Source organism: Podarcis pityusensis, assembly GCF_964106645.2.
Source record: "Podarcis pityusensis genome assembly, chromosome: 15".
Classification (NCBI taxonomy): domain Eukaryota; kingdom Metazoa; phylum Chordata; class Lepidosauria; order Squamata; family Lacertidae; genus Podarcis; species Podarcis pityusensis.
The window spans coordinates 12,415,547-12,431,101 of record NC_138040.1 but is presented as its reverse complement, the minus strand read 5'-3'; the positions used below and the strand labels follow the sequence as shown (position 1 = coordinate 12,431,101).

The 15,555-nt window shown below is 43.4% G+C and overlaps 1 protein-coding gene across 8 annotated transcripts in view; it reads left to right on the top strand.

Annotated features, from left to right (window-relative positions):
- CUX1 (cut like homeobox 1) overlaps positions 1 to 15,555 on the top strand; it is a 265,277-nt gene that overhangs the window by 209,137 nt on the left and 40,585 nt on the right. For 4 of the 8 annotated variants that reach the window (XM_080982749.1, XM_080982748.1, XM_080982746.1 and 1 more), the window contains 2 exons: positions 8,386 to 8,688; positions 11,565 to 11,627. The exons of 1 other annotated variant lie outside the window; for it this stretch is intronic. In XM_080982749.1, coding sequence (XP_080838875.1) covers positions 8,386 to 8,688; positions 11,565 to 11,627 — 366 coding nt within the window. The remainder of the gene's footprint in view (positions 1 to 8,385; positions 8,689 to 11,564; positions 11,628 to 15,555) is intronic. 3 more of the 8 variants (XM_080982750.1, XM_080982752.1, XM_080982747.1) reach the window with 1 other exon arrangement.

The window sequence follows — 15,555 nt, the reverse complement described above, 5'->3', positions numbered from 1 at the left end:
CGATTCATGAAAAACACAAAACAAATGCAAGCGATACAAACATTTCACCAGTAATCAAATGGTCAGGCTGACAGCAGATTTGGGTGCAGGCAGGTTGGGAAAAGTAGCTGTTAAGTGCAATACTTTCATTTAGTCCTGACTTGACTTTCTCCTCCTCCCCAAATTATTCTCCATCATTTCTCCTTTTATTTCCATCCAACACCAGTATTATTTCTGTGTGGGGTTAGCATTGTGTGGTCCGAGATTTGCATGGAAAATTCACAGCTGCTGTAGTTTGTGATTTCTTTAAGCTGGCACCAGGGACGAAATTAGAGGGTGGGGGCTTGAACCAGCACCATGCAGTTTTATTAACCAGGCAGCCGTCATTTTGACCTTGCTGTGGGTTAAAGGACACAGATCTGAGGAGAAATCTGTTTATCATGTACGGAATTCATGCCATCCCTGACAGTGTACAGTGAGCAAGATGGATGATCTGCCAAATTGGTCCCTCGCATGGGTGAATCAGGGCAAATTTACACTGCCATTCGTTCACTGCTTCAAATACAAAAATAACATTTGTTGGGCTTTGGATGCAGCTGCACAGCGACCTGAGGCTAGGCAGAGAAGAGAAATTAGATCTCTAGCATTCTTATTGCCTTAAACATTACATATGGACTGCGGTGGCTTAAAGGAAAAGAGGGGTTTCTCCTTTGCATCTTTCATAAGCTGTTTTAAAAAAGAAGTAAGAAATCCAATTACTTGAGTTGAAAAGGACCTTTATGGGAATGCCAGGACACCTTTTTCTAAATACAATTTGATTCAGTAATTTTTATTAAATAGCTTTGATTTATTACAGTGCTACTTGCTTTACCTTACTCAATGTCATAATGTTTGGAAAGGGCTTTGCACCTCCTAGGAACAAGATGATCAGGGAAGGTTGTCCTGAAGAAAGTGCATGGGGTTTCCTTGGCAGACAAATCTTAGGCAGAAAGAGTTTAACTTCACAAGCGTGAGCTTCTTCAGTAAGGAGGCCAGGGACAAACTTCTACCACCCTGTGTCCTTTTTTATATTAGTTTTTATTTATCATCAAAAGGTATGGTGTGCCTGTCTGTAAAATAGCCAGGGTTGTATATTAGTTGCACACATCCCATTCTCTAAGGATCATTTCACACATTTGCATGGACACGTGTATTTAAATTCCTTCCTTCTTTCCTTCCTGAAGGTTGGGGAAGGGAGCAGATACCCTTCTCTTTTACTTACTTATTTATTTCATTACAGTTTTTACCCTGCTCTTCTTCTACAAGCACCAAAGGTGTCTAGCAATCATTTCTTTTTAAAAAAAGTTTAGATATTCAGAAAATATTTTGAAAAAATACCTTTAAAAACACAATAGATTAGTAATAATTGTATGTACTAAAATATCAGCCTTAATAGGCATTAAAGCTTTCATATGCCGGGGGAGAGAGAGACTTCCCAAAGCACAAAACAGATCAAACCCAATGGCCCTCGCAGTCCTAGTGCTGGCCTCCTCAATTTCAACTACTGCAGCCATCATCCCAAGCTGCTGGCTATGTTAGCTGGTACTGATGGGTGTTGAGAGGCCAACAACATATGGAAGGCCACAGATTCCCATCCCAGATTACTGCTACTCCTTCCAAGAACAGGGCTCCTTTCCCCCCGCAAAGTGTCTTGCAGCACAGGAAAAAGCAGGCTGATTCAGCCATCTGCCTCTAGTGGTTGCTACGAAAATCAGTCGACTGTCTTCTCCATTGTAATGAAACAGAGAGCGTCTCAGACAGACCCTTCTTTGGGAGAGTGACATGTGAAACCACTGCAAGGGCCGCAGTATGTCATCAATTCTAAATAGACTAATTTCGCGAATTGTCCCTGCAGCTGAGGTTGCATGCAAATGAGCAAGCAAAACACGCAACAAGCCAAGCCCTACGAACGGGGGGAGTGGAAGGTGCCACGCACAGGTCAGTGGCTCCAAAGTGGACACACATGGTTCCATTTTGGGGTCACATATCCACAGAACGTGCAAAAGGAACGTGGAACTTGTACTTTTCCTTTCTAACTCCAGCATTTAGGTAATGGCCGACTCTGGGGTTGCGGCGCTCATGTCATTTTATTGGCCAAGGGAGCCGGCATACAGCTTCCGGGTCATGTGGCCAGCATGACTAAGACGCTTCTGGTGAACCAGAGCAGTGCACAGAAATGCCGTTTACCTTCCCGCCGGAGTGGTACCTATTTATCTACTTGCACTTCGGCGTGCTTTCAAACTGCTAGGTTGGCAGGAGCAGGGACCGAGCAACGGGAGCTCACCCCGTTGCGGGGATTCGAACTGCCGACCTTCTGATCAGGAAGTCCTAGGCTCTGTGGTTTAACCCACAGTGCCACCTGCGTCCCTATAACTCCAGCATTTAGTGCGAAGCAAACAACGCCAGGGCATAGTTGCCAGTGCTGCAGTTGGCGTGTGTACCGATTTCCTGATGTGTGCGTCCGGAGGTTCTCTGACATTCTTGTTTCTTTTCCCCAAAGCAAATAGTACTGCTCGTGTTGGAAAAAGAAGGAAGGGAAGTGTAGTATTGGAAGAAGTTCTTATTTGAGCAAATATTTGGCTGAGGACAAGCAGAGGCTATTTTAGACATTTGTTTTGGAGTTTTGTATATTTTGTTACTTGCCCAGAACATGCAGCTGGGAATAAGCAGGCGTAGTAATACCTCTGCCTAGAGATCTCATTCATTTCTATCCAGAGGACGGACAAAGCAAAAGGAAACATGAGAGTTAGGAGGGAGGCCACAGTCCTGCTTCTCATCTTGTTCCTCACTTTAAAATATCTCTTAAGAGGACCCCAAACATCATTCGGAATGGAGTTTTGCTGGTTCTCAGGATTGTTACTACAAGTAGTCAGGCCAATGGTTGCAAAGGGAGTGGGCAGGCCCTTATATCTCCTTGTCTAATGAAGACTCAGCCAGAACTGGACTTGGAATAATTTGTGTCCTTTTCCTAACACACCCCTTCTCTCTCCAGTGCCAGCTTAGTGGAACCTAAACCATTTTAAGCACCCTGGCAAGACAGAGCATAGCAGCGGTCACAATCAACAATTTTGGGGGAAACTAAAAATAAAAGCTCAACACCTTTGCCAAAAAAACAGTTGCTCAACAACTTTTCTGTCTGGATTTTTGAAATACTGTATAGAAAGGAGGTGCCGTACGTTCTAACATAGAAATTCGGTTTCTGTGAATTCTGAAGCAAGCTCACCCAATCCACACCTCCCACAACTGTGTGTACTGGAGAATAACTGCCCTTAGAGTCTCACACGTCTTCAGATGTCACAATACAGTTCTCTTCTCAAAACATGATCAAAATGTCTTTCTAAAATGCATAATTCACAGTGTATATTTTTTTTAAAGATTTTTATTAAAATTTCAGTAAAAAATTAAACAGAAAAACATAGAAACGAAGTACACAAACATACAGTACATAATCCAAAGAAGAATCAAAAACACAAAAATCAAAAAAAAAAAAAGGAAAAGAAAAGAAACAGAACAGTTAAAAACAATATCACCTTTTCATTTTCATTTTTAAATTTACTTATTTTCTGGACCTCCTCATACCTCCCTCTTTTGTATTCCAGTCCAAATTGTTTGTCCAGCAATTTCTTTTCCACTTTTTTAATCCCAATCTTTAATCTTAATATAATATAGCATTAAAATTTTACCTCATAAATACCAAATTTCCATTTCCTTAAACTTCTTTAATCCTAATCTTTAATCTTAGTCTATCTATAACTTTAAATCCTGTACAGCTGGAAACCACTTTTTTTCAATCCAACATCACTCTAGCAGTCTTTAATTTTGCAATGTTTCTGCAGATAGTCTTTGAATTTCTTCCAATCTTCCTCCACCGACTCTTCTCCCTGGTCACGGATTCTGCCAGTCATTTCCGCCAGTTCCATATAGTCCATCAGTTTCATCTGCCATTCCTCCAGCGTGGGAAGTTCTTGTGTCTTCCAATACTTCCAATACCAGTGTATTTTTTAAAAAAGAATGTGCATTAAGATAATATGAATCTCGGTACTGGTTTTTTTAAAAATATATATATATGCTGAAATGGAACAGAACAGACACAAGAATGAGCATTTTGTGAAACCGGCATAGATTAGAAATAATTACCTCCTCTGCCCCTACTCCAACAGCCCGTGTTTTCTTGTACCTATCCCAGGTACAATATTCTCTATCTCCTATCCCTATGTTGTCTTTTCAGAAGCTGTTGGAAGTGCTTTTTAAACTTCAGCTAGTACACACAAAAGTAGCATTCATTTGATAGCTCCAAGTGCAGGGCGGGGGCGTGAATGCAGGCCGACTCTGTATCAAGGAAGTCGGAAGTTGATGGAACATTTTTGTGAATTTGTGATGCATTGTTCTATTGTTGTTTTTGTAAGAGATGCATTGTGCTTCTTCTGTTTCTTTTGCTTTTCTTTTTTTCTTTTTTCAAGCTTTTGTTGTGTGTCTAAGTGTTGATTTTAAACCCATAAAGATTAATGAATAAATGATCACAAAATGTCTGTGGGCAGCTTCCCTTCTGCCACCAGTACGTTCAGCCAGACTCATAGTCAAATGTAAATGGAGTTTGCAGTAATTTGGAATGAAGTGAAGCATTGATCATTTTGCTCTGAGAATAGGGTGGTTACAGGGACACACCATTTCTGTCCATGAAATATTGGAGAATGTGCAGCGTGCAAATTTATTAGGAGTACAGTCCTGGAAGAGGACAGTTCTTGTGAAGCTCTTCACAAGAATGAGACAGACAGTATGTCCTGGCAGCTCTGTGTTCTTGAAAGAAATGTTAATACCCACAGTTTTTTTGTTTGCCATACAGGGACAAAAACAAAACCCAAAACAAAACCAAGACTGTTTGTCTGTACTACTTAATGAGACATTCCTTTGGCAATTACTTTCCCAACTCCTACGCCACTTTTCTTGCTACGCTGTCAGAAGTTAAGACATCGACACCTCTTTTTGTTTATTGACGAACGATCGTTCATTAAGAAGCAACCTAGAGTTTCATTTTAGCCCTGACCCTGATCTAAGGTCAAAAACTGGGCAGCAATAATAACAGAAATAAGAATAAAAATATAGAGTCATACCAGCGGATGGGGGCGGCGGAGCTGGGGACAAAAGCAAAGAATTCTGGGAGTTATTTCATCTTAGTTTTGGTAATACAGCACATGTGAGCAACCTGCAGGCTGTATGCAACACTTAGGGGACTTCCATGTAGCCCCCATGGGTGCCTGAGCCCCTCCCTGCCCCTGACGCCAAATTTCTCTGATTTCTTGCACTGAGGAAAAGCACTGTTCTGATGGGGGGGGGGGAGACATGGGGAGAGAGTTATTCCCGAATTCCTTCCTCCCCATATATATTGCGCTTACCAGGCACCCCTCCTCCCAGCACTGCTGATGGTGGCAAATAAATTATTAGCATTGTGGCAGCAGAGCCACAAAGGGAGGTGTGCAGGATAACTACCGTATTTTTCGCTCTATAAGACGCACCATACCACAAGATGCACCTAGTTTTTGAAGGAGGAAAACAAGAAAAAAGATATTCTGAATCTCAGAAGCCAGAACAGCAAGAGAGATCTTTGCGCAGTGAAAGCAGCAATCCCTCTTGCTGTTCTGGCTTCTGGGATAGCTGTGCAGCCTGCATTCGCTCCATAAGACGCACACACATTTCCCCTTATTTTTTAGGAGGGAAAAAGTGAGTCTTATAGAGCAAAAAATACGGTAATTTTGCAACTTACAACTCCGTCTTTTCTGTATTATTTTTTATTTATCTTTCACATTTCTGTACTTCTGTTCCTGCCAAAGGAGCCCTGGGCAATAAACACTAAAGTGGCAAAACAATCCAATTAAAAATAAGAACCTGTTTAAAAGCAAATCTAAAACATTTTAAAAACATACATAACATCTTTAAAATGTTTAAAACAATCACAGATCCTTGTAGCTAACGATTTCAAGGTTGCCAGGAACAGTAAATTTCGGCTATCAATGTCTGGGTAAGCAGGAATGTGTTCAAGTTCCTGGTCAAAGTTAAAAGTAATAAAGGTTTATATTTGCCCCACCAACCCCTCCTGGTCATCCACAGCTTCCTCATATAGATCTGAGCAGAGAGGAGCATAATTAGGATATTTGAGCCTCAGAAATAAAAGGCAAAACCATGTACAGAGTGCACCTTGCTCACCGGTGACGAACCTCTATTATTACTGAATAAGCTGGTTCCACAACACAACAGTAACTTATTTTATACCAGCTACATGGTGCATAGGATCGCTGCTGCTGCCAGGGCAGAAATAAATCCCATTTAAAAAACAGGCAGTTCCTTTACCAACAGGTTCAGATAATAATATTCCTTCAAGCATCACAGTACAATCCACTTCTTTACTTAGTATGCCCACATAAAAATGTGCAACAGCTATCACTGTACTTATCATATGTCAAATCAAATCAAGTCATAAGTAGCACATGCGCGTGCACATATACACCCCCCCTCCAGATTTCAGAAAATGCAGGGCATCATAGAGGAAATGCAGAGAAATGCATGGTTTGTCTAATAGCAAGGGCTCTCAGACGAAGAGCAGCATCAGCACCAAGCAGGCAAAATTGGGGCAAGCAACCAAGGGGGAGAGTTGCCAGGTCATATTAAACCATAATTAACAACACACAGAGACATGCAGCCCTGCTTCCCCTTCCCTTATCCAGAACAACCTTTCTCTTCTTAAGTTACGCTGGCCGGCCGGCCATTTTCTCCAGCCCAGCCCCCTGTTCCTCTTGAGCTGGTCATGTAAGCAGGCAAGGCCACCAGAGGCCCATCAATTTCAGCCTGATGATTGCAAGGGGTTGGGGGGGGGATAAGCTGGAGGGTTTTTTAAAAGGCTACTTTAATGTACTGCTGGTAGCAGCAGCAATCAGATCCCTGAAAAAGATAGAAATGGAGGGAATGATGCACAGGGAGCTTTTAAAAACCAGCTTGTGTTGCTTCTTGAGTCCTGTTCATTCCCCTTCGCTGCTGCTCTGACAAGGAAGCCATCACCTGCAGAGGTGGGAAGAGGTTTTTTAAAAATAAAGTAAAAATCTCCTTCCTTTGTGTGTTGCTTCTCGAGTCGCTTGCTCCTTAGTTGTAGCAAGCAATAAGTTCTGTTGGCATGAAGAAGGTTGGGAGAAGCAGAAAAATCTCAAAACCTGCTTCTTTCCAGGCATTTCACAAGGTGGCAGCACCCGCATGATCTCTCTTTGCTTTAAAGTAAAAAGCCCACCCTCCCTTCTCCCCACCCACCCTGGTCTCCTTCATACTCGTAGGGGCATTCTCCTTCCTAAGACAGGGGTTTTCAACCTTTCTGGGGTCATAGACCCCTCTGAGAATCTGATGAAAGCCATGGAGCCCCCTCCTCAGAAAAATGCACATAAATACATGCACACTAAGGGCAGATGATTTTCCGCCATAGCCAGCTGAAGGCTCCCTCCCATTCCTTCCATTTGCAAAGCCCAGCTGAACAGCAAAAAATAAAAGGTGCTATTTCTGGCTCAGTTCTGGCTAGTTTCATCACCAAAACAAAACCCCCTCCTCTTTAACTAAGGCTAACTTGGGAACTTGGGAAATGGCAGAAATGCCAGAGACGAACTGAATATATACACTTGAGGAGGAGTAAGGGAAATGTGACATTGTTTTGCGGTTCCCCTGCATCCTTACATCAACTTTATGAAGACCGAAATGCCACGTTCTTGCACTGGTGCAAGCTTTTCGTTTGCATTGTTGGTTGTGTTTAGAATTTTGTAGAAAATGAAAGGCTGAATGTTCCACTCTTCCGACCCAGGTGTTAGTGTTCAGATAATACAGAAGCTAATAAGGGTTCTAGCAATATGGAGTGCCAGGCTCCTGGTATATTATGTAGGACTGCTGACTTACATGGTGGGGAAATGCTTTGCATGCAAAAGGTCCCAGGTTCAGTCTCTGCTGGTAACTTTGGAAAGCTGCTGCCAGGCAGAGTTGGGGGGTGAGTCCGTGGTTTGCCTTAGAATAAGATAGGCTTTGCATGTTAATTGCTACGTGTGTCTTTTTATAGCATTGAAATGTAGGTTTGCTTACTTTTTGCATTGATGTACATGCAAGGATGGCTTCTCCAAATTGGTATTTAAATCATGGCACCGTAGACTGTGGGGTTGCCGGTTGCATGCAAGCAAACCTAGGAATTTCTGAAAGTGGGAAATGAAGGGGTTAAGGGTGAACTTGGAGAACATGAGGTTGTTGACTCTTCTTATAAGCAATAAGAAGTCTGGAAGGAAGACCTCGATGAAGTAGTCTTTTGCCTAAGCCAGGTTTTCCCTATTTGTTTCCCCTGCTGATTTGCAGAAAGCACCCCAAAGACATCTGCCAGCTGCAGTCCTGCTCCCGAGTCCCCCATGAGCTCCAGCGAATCTGTGAAGAGCCTGACGGAACTGGTCCAGCAGCCGTGTCCTGCCATAGAGACAAGTAAGGAGGGCAAGCTGCAGGAGTCGAGTGAGGCGTCCGCTTCAGAGTCCCAGTCCACAACGCCATTGCCCCTCTCTGGCCATTCATCACTCAGCATTCAAGAACTGGTCGCTATGTCACCGGAACTGGATACCTACGGCATCACAAAGCGGGTCAAAGAGGTGCTCACAGACAACAACCTGGGTAAATATCTTTTTACTGCTTCTGATTGTTCTAAGAGAACAGTTCTTTTTTTTAAAAAAATCTTTGTTTTTTATAAATAATGTTGGAAACAGGAACCTTTTTAAAGCCAGCTTAGGTAACTGGGTCAGGAGCAAATCAATTGGAAACTATTCCATGAACTAGATGAAGTTAATACGGTTCCTGCAAAATTTCCTTGCTACTTTATGACATTATCCAAATGCCACATATCTCAGCATTCTTTATATGATGAGTGGCTTTGTTGCTGTGGTCACTAATTCCAAGATCTGGGAAAAGCAAATCAAAAGCACCCAAGTATACAGAATCATTCTTTAAAATTTAAAAATAAAAAATGCTTCAGATCATTGCTCTTCAGTGGCTTGTGTGACCAAACTGAGTCATGCTCCAGCTTACTATGAGTTGCTCCACTAGCACCATTGCCACTTCTTGTCCTTTTTTTTAAAAAAAGAGAAAGTAGGAGCAGGCAAAAAGTTTGGCAAACACAGTAAACATTTAAAACGGGCCCATTGCTGTAGTCAGTGAAAAGTGAGTTCCAGGTCTGAAAGGGCTGAACTGACCAGATAGCTATTTTAGTTGTTGGAAGAAGGGAATTTCCTGGAGGTGGAAATCAAGAAGGTATGTATTACCACCCATATGGCAAAGAACTCCATGTGAGGTGATGACATGTGAGCATGGAGCATGTTGCGTTCTATGTTGCTTCTAGCAAGACCTCTCTTAGATATCCATAGATTAGGTGGCGGCGTTTGGAGTACATTATCAGAGGTAGTTCCTATTGTGGCACAGTAGTAGAGGGTTTATTCATTGCTTGTGGTTCAGGGCAGATTTCCAGGAAGGATGTGGTTGGTGTCCTTCTCACAGATATCTTTCCTTTTAGTTGTGGCTACATCTCAACCACTACATTAAACGGCATGATTGTGCTTTCCCTGGCGCAGGATCCCATCATACTTAGATGACTGAATTTAGAGGGTTAGCCAGGATCACATAGGTACTGACCACTCCAGCCTCAGCTGGATTGTGTGCCTGTGATGCTAGCATGGCAGTACCCACCTGATCCTAGCAATCCCAGCTGATTCCGTGATCCGCACATTACTGGAACGGCATGAGATCAAGCTGTTGTGCAGAAACAGGAAGCAACTAGCATGGATTCCTAACATTTTAGATCAGCCGTTCCCCACTGGTGGTCTGCGGACGCAACCCACCCAGGGGTTCTGTGGCACCATTCACATAACAAAAACTACCATAAAGCTATCAAAAGTAGGGGGTCCATGACTTGTTTTGAAAAACAGAGGGTCCCCGGTACTCAGCTAATTGGGAACCACTGCTCTCGATTTCCCCAACCCAGAGGGGGGATCCGCTCTACAGTTAGTTGGGTTGCAGGCTGGCAGCCGTCTCCATCACAGTTCACACTGCTATGTGGGGTAAGACGAAAGAACCAATACTCCATTCCTTACAATGAGATCTCATATTTGTAGGCATCCCTCTGTACTGGTTATGTCATGGTGAAGGGGAAAAACTGGTAACTTTGTAAAATTAAGATGTCAGGGAATTTTATTCATGTAGAGTGGGGCAGAGGCAGATTGTCTTTGATCAGTTTCTTATTACTCCCAAGACTGGAGGAGTACAGAAACTAATTTGGTATTAATAGCTATGGATATGCTGAAAAAATACATTTTTCTAAAACTGTAGAAATTGTGTATAATGTTTATCTACCCATCTTTACACAACCAAGCTGTATTGGTTACAGAAATTCTGATAACGTAGCACAGTTGCTCTGATGGTACCAAAACCAGGTGTAAATTGGGTCCATTGAAGTACATGTCATCAGAAAATGTGCAGTTGTTGATGTAGAAACGCGGCTACCCTTTAGGTATCCTTTCTCTCTCTTAGATAATATGACCCTTTCAGAAGCTTAGTTTCTACTGTTTCCAAATGGCAGCCTTCCGTAATACTGGCTTCCCAGTTCTTAGCCAATTGCAGAATAACTTGACTGCCATCTTAGATTAAAATGCGCTATCTACTCAATGCTATTAAAAATTGTGGGACTGTACTCCAGTCATGCCAGGACCTGTAGCTTAAACTGCTCAAATTTAAGATGATGGGTTTCCCATTCTGTTGGGGTGAAGTCACATCCTGCCAGTCTGAAAGGGTGATGCAGACGAGGGCCTGTAGGGTTTTGGATGCATTGTCGTTGCATGCTATATATGCAGGGACGCTGGTTTACTGTAAGTCATTCTGCAACCAGAAAAGCCAAAAGCAGCAGGTTTACTATGAGCAGAATCAATTGTGCAGGTAGAAACAATTGACTGTGGGTGCACAGATTGTGGATGCAAACTCAGCAAAATCTAAGGTGGGTCCTTAGCAATTTAAGGCACTGCCACCTGCTCTAGAAGATGTACTCCAAATTGCAAACTACTACAGCGACAAAGTCCGTAAAGGGGAAGGAGGTGCTTGGGTACTCTGGGTGAATTGGTGGGCTGCAGTTAGGATCAGGGAGCTGTAAAATCATCCCTTCCCCCTTCCACCCACCCAGACCCCTTCTAGTTTCAGGAACTTTAACAGATTAATACATTTTTTTCAGTTTTTTCCCCCCTATCCTTGAGAGCTAGAAGCTTGCTCACTTTAAAAAATAAAATAAAAATTAAACCGGGGCTTCTCCAGAGTAGGTTGGCTCCTCTGGATTCTACACCGGAAGCCAAATTCTCAGCGTGTTTCAGAGTGTGCAGAAAACCAGGGTCCCTGATTCTGTGTCCTCTTGTGCTCCAGGAGGAACATTTTAAAAAGTGCTTTTATTAACTATTGTTCTGATGTCACTTTACATAAATCTTTTTCCCCCCTCCATGATTTTTGTTTTTCTACAGCGTGGCTGACAAGCCTAAAACGCAGCAGAAGAGGCAAGAAATGTACCCCAAACCTTGCATTAGGTGTGGAACAATATTTCAATGTTTCCTTTTTGCCCTCTGTTTGCCTAAATCTCTAGATTAGCTAAGGGCGGAAGCACCTCTGTTTTGGGGCCCCTGGTTGTCTGTATCTGTCTCAGCCAAGGTCGCTAGCGGCTCTCCTTTGTTTTTTTTCTAGTTTAAGACCACTGTGATCACCTGGCTTAGTAAAGCAAGGCTGTGATTAGGAGGAGGTGGGGTGGGGGGAAAACTGGCTTCTGCTAATCCTGCGGCAGACACATGCCCTCTAGATCCAACCCCTTCTGTCTACATTTCTAAAACTCCACACAAACACTCACACCTTAACAACATTGTGGAAATTATATGCAACGATAAAAAAGATCAAACCACATAATTGTACAGTTGAACAGAACAGCACATCACAGTATATCATAGCAGGAGCAAGGCAGAATCCGAGTTTCCAAATTTTTAAAACGTTTCCTGAAAGACAGTATGGAGGAGGCTGCATGGCAGGGTTGGCTAACCTGCAGCCCTCCCAGTTGTCAGGCTGGCTGAGCTGATGGGAGTTTGTAGGCCAGCAGCATCTGAAAGGCTACAGGTTTAGCCAACTCCTCTTGGAAGGGAATTCCAGGGCATCAGGGCTTTTAGAGCCAAGCGGTATATCAGTGTTGTGAAATAAAATAAAAATTACTTTTCATGGAATCAGAGAATTGTAAAGTTGGAAGGAAGCTCCAGGGTCACCTGCTCCAACCCCCTGCAATGCAGGAATATCAATTAAGCATCCATGACGGATGACCTCGGCTTAAAAACTTCCTAGGAAGAAGAGTCCGCAACTTCCAGAGGGAGTCCGTTCCACTTTTAGAGGGGGGGGTTTTCAGTTGCTGTACACTGCCCTGATGTTCTGTGAGATGGCAGCAAATAAATACACTTATTTATTTTAAAAATCTTAAGTATTAGGAGGGCCTCTTCCTGGTGAAGTTAGCTTCCCCGTAAATTGGATTTTGGAGCAGGCTCTCATTGGAAGACCTTAAGTACAAGGCTGACAGGGACAGAGTGTCAGCTTCATAGTCACAGGAAGCCAAGAGCCCAGGAGCAGGATCTCACCAGTGAGCTTTGTACAAAAAAAGGCAATCCCTGAGCCCACTTAGAGGGTTTTATACAATCGAGTAGTATGTACATTTTGATAAAGTAAAATAAGATACTCCCTACCAGTAGACTGGGAATGACACTTAGGCCAAACATGTATTAATTTTTAAACTAAAATTGCAATATGGGATCCACTGTTTACCATAGGTGGTACTAGTCAAGCAGCAATGTGGCCAAGGGATCTGTTCCTACAGGCAGAAGACCTCTGCTCTAGACCAGACCATTTAAGTCCGGTGTGGGGAGCTCTCCAGATGTGGTTGAACTCAAGCTCGCAACAGCCCCAACCAGGGGCTTACAGGAGTTGTATTCCAGCAACATCTGGAGAGTCCCAAGTTCCCCACCCATGGATTTGAGCTCATTTCTGGGCACAGAATCACGTTGTATTGTACCTGGAAGCTAACTGGATGCCAGCAATGACATAGTTAGCAGGTACTGTGTGAATCTGCACAAGCAGGATTTCCTATATTTAAGTAAGGTGTCCTTTCGAATGTCTCACAGGCATGATTTATAACTAGTTATGTTTATGTTAACATGCTCCTGTTGCTGAGGTCTGCTCCATAAAAGCATAAAACCATGAATAGATAGATAGATAGATAGATAGATAGATAGATAGAGTACAGCAAGGGTATAAGAGCAAAAATATGTAGAAAGCAACAACAACAAAAGATACACTGAGTGAAAACAGCAGTATCTTTTTAGAAGTACCTGTGGGGTGCAGAGCTTATTTGAAGGGACACAGCAGGGGTGGGGAACCTGAGTGGCCCTCCATAAATGGTTGGCCTCTGTTGTAAGGGATGGATGGGAGTTGTACTCCTGCAACTTCTGGAGGGCAACATCCTCTCCACTCCTGGGATAGAGGGAGGAATAGAAAAAAAATATTTGGAAGATCAGCAAACTCCTGGTCAGCTGCTGCTTTAAAGTATGGTGGCAGGATTCACAGTGCCTCCAGAGCCATTATCTGAAATGTAAAGGTACCCCTGCCCGTATGGGCCAGTCGTGTCCGACTCTAGGGTTGTGCACCCATCTCACTTAAGAGGCCGGGGGCCAGCGCTGTCCGGAGACACTTCCGGGTCACGTGGCCAGCGTGACGAAGCTGCTCTGGCGAGCCAGCACCAGCGCAGCACACAGAAACGCCGTTTACCTTCCCGCTATAAAGCGGTACCTATTTATCTACTTGCACTTAAGAGTGCTTTTGAACTGCTAGGTGGGCAGGAGCTGGGACCGAAAGACGGGAGCTCACCCCGCGGCGGGGATTTGAACCGCCGACCATGCGATCGGCAAGCCCTAGGCGCTGAGGTTTTACCCACAGCGCCACCCGCGTCCCGCGGATTCACAGTGCCTCCAGAGCCATTATCTGAAATGTAGGAGATCCCTAATTTTAGATTCTTACAGCAGTAGACCTGTCTTAACTTCAGTCGTTCAACTGCTTGGCAAGGGACGGGGGGCGGACAGCGCAGAGCAGGTGTCATGTGGTCATTCTTGCCTTGTATCGTTAAGCAGCCTCAAGGTCACATTCTGATTAACCACTGCATAGGGGCTGAGTTTGCTCTGTTTACTGGGTTGAGTACACAAACTCTGCATCAAGAAAAGCCAAGTGATCGGTCTGTTTAAATTACACAAATTGAACACATTTTGGCCAATTTCACTTAAATTTTGTGTAATTTATTCTGCACTATTCTGACTTAGCTACTCATTGAAAGGGGCGCTCCGGCCACAAAGTTCTTATATCCACCAAGTCAGCTTCTGAGTTTTCAGCAGGTTTTGCCCACACACTTTTAACTATATATTTGTAGACTCCGCCCCCTTTTTAATGAGCGCTTAAGACTATTCAAGAAGATGATGTTACTTTCAGCAGTTCCGCAGAATTATAACATATACATGTAGCCACATCTCTAAGCAATGAAGATGTGCTGGTAGATACCAATATAGACTGCATTTGGACCATAAACTATGGCTTATTGTGACGTGCAAAAGCTGCAGCCAGCCTCAGGGTCCTTTGCTTCTTCCTCTCCCATGGTTGAGATGGACTTCAGAAGCTTTTCCTTTCAGTTTTTGTGAACCGCAGCTACCTCCTTCATTGAGACTGTAGATCATACATTGCACTTGCTATGACTAATTTAAAGAAGCAAGCCCCATGCTTTGAAGTCAATTTTCTTCTTCTTCTTTCTTCTTTGGTATCATTCGTAGCCAAGTAAAATTGTCTTCCATAAACACGATTTTAACAGTGAGTCCATAAGTGACTGTGGAGGCCAATTCTGGATCCACACATCCTTCCACAGGGGGGACATAGGTTTCCGGGTGGGAGTTGATCATGTTGAGGGTTTGCTAAGCGTGCCTTCCTCTTAGCATGTTTCTCCCTTTTGTCCTGAGTTCGAGAGTCTTCAAAGCCCACCTTTGGTCAAGGCTGTTCTCCAGTTGGAGCGCTCGCAGGCCAGTGTTTCCCAGTTGTCGGTGTTTATACTACACCCATTTGTTTTTAAGCTGAAACTGGCCATAGTTAGGGTTGAACCATGATCCCCCAGTTCAAATGAAATGGAAATGGAAAGCCCTTGTCTAGTAAACTTAGAGCTTCCAAAGTTGTCATCCTGGCAGCATGTGAGGGGATAGGAGAGTGTGGTCTTATGACCATTGTGGCTTATGCACATCATAATAGGTTTATCTTTGTATGTGAATGTGGTCTCAAGAATAGACACTGGAGATCACTTGGTGAAATTGCTTGGCAGGAGATTCAGGACAGTCTAAAGTTCTTCACATGCACATAATGATATTTTGAATCTCGCTGGTGCAGCGATGATGTCTGACTCAG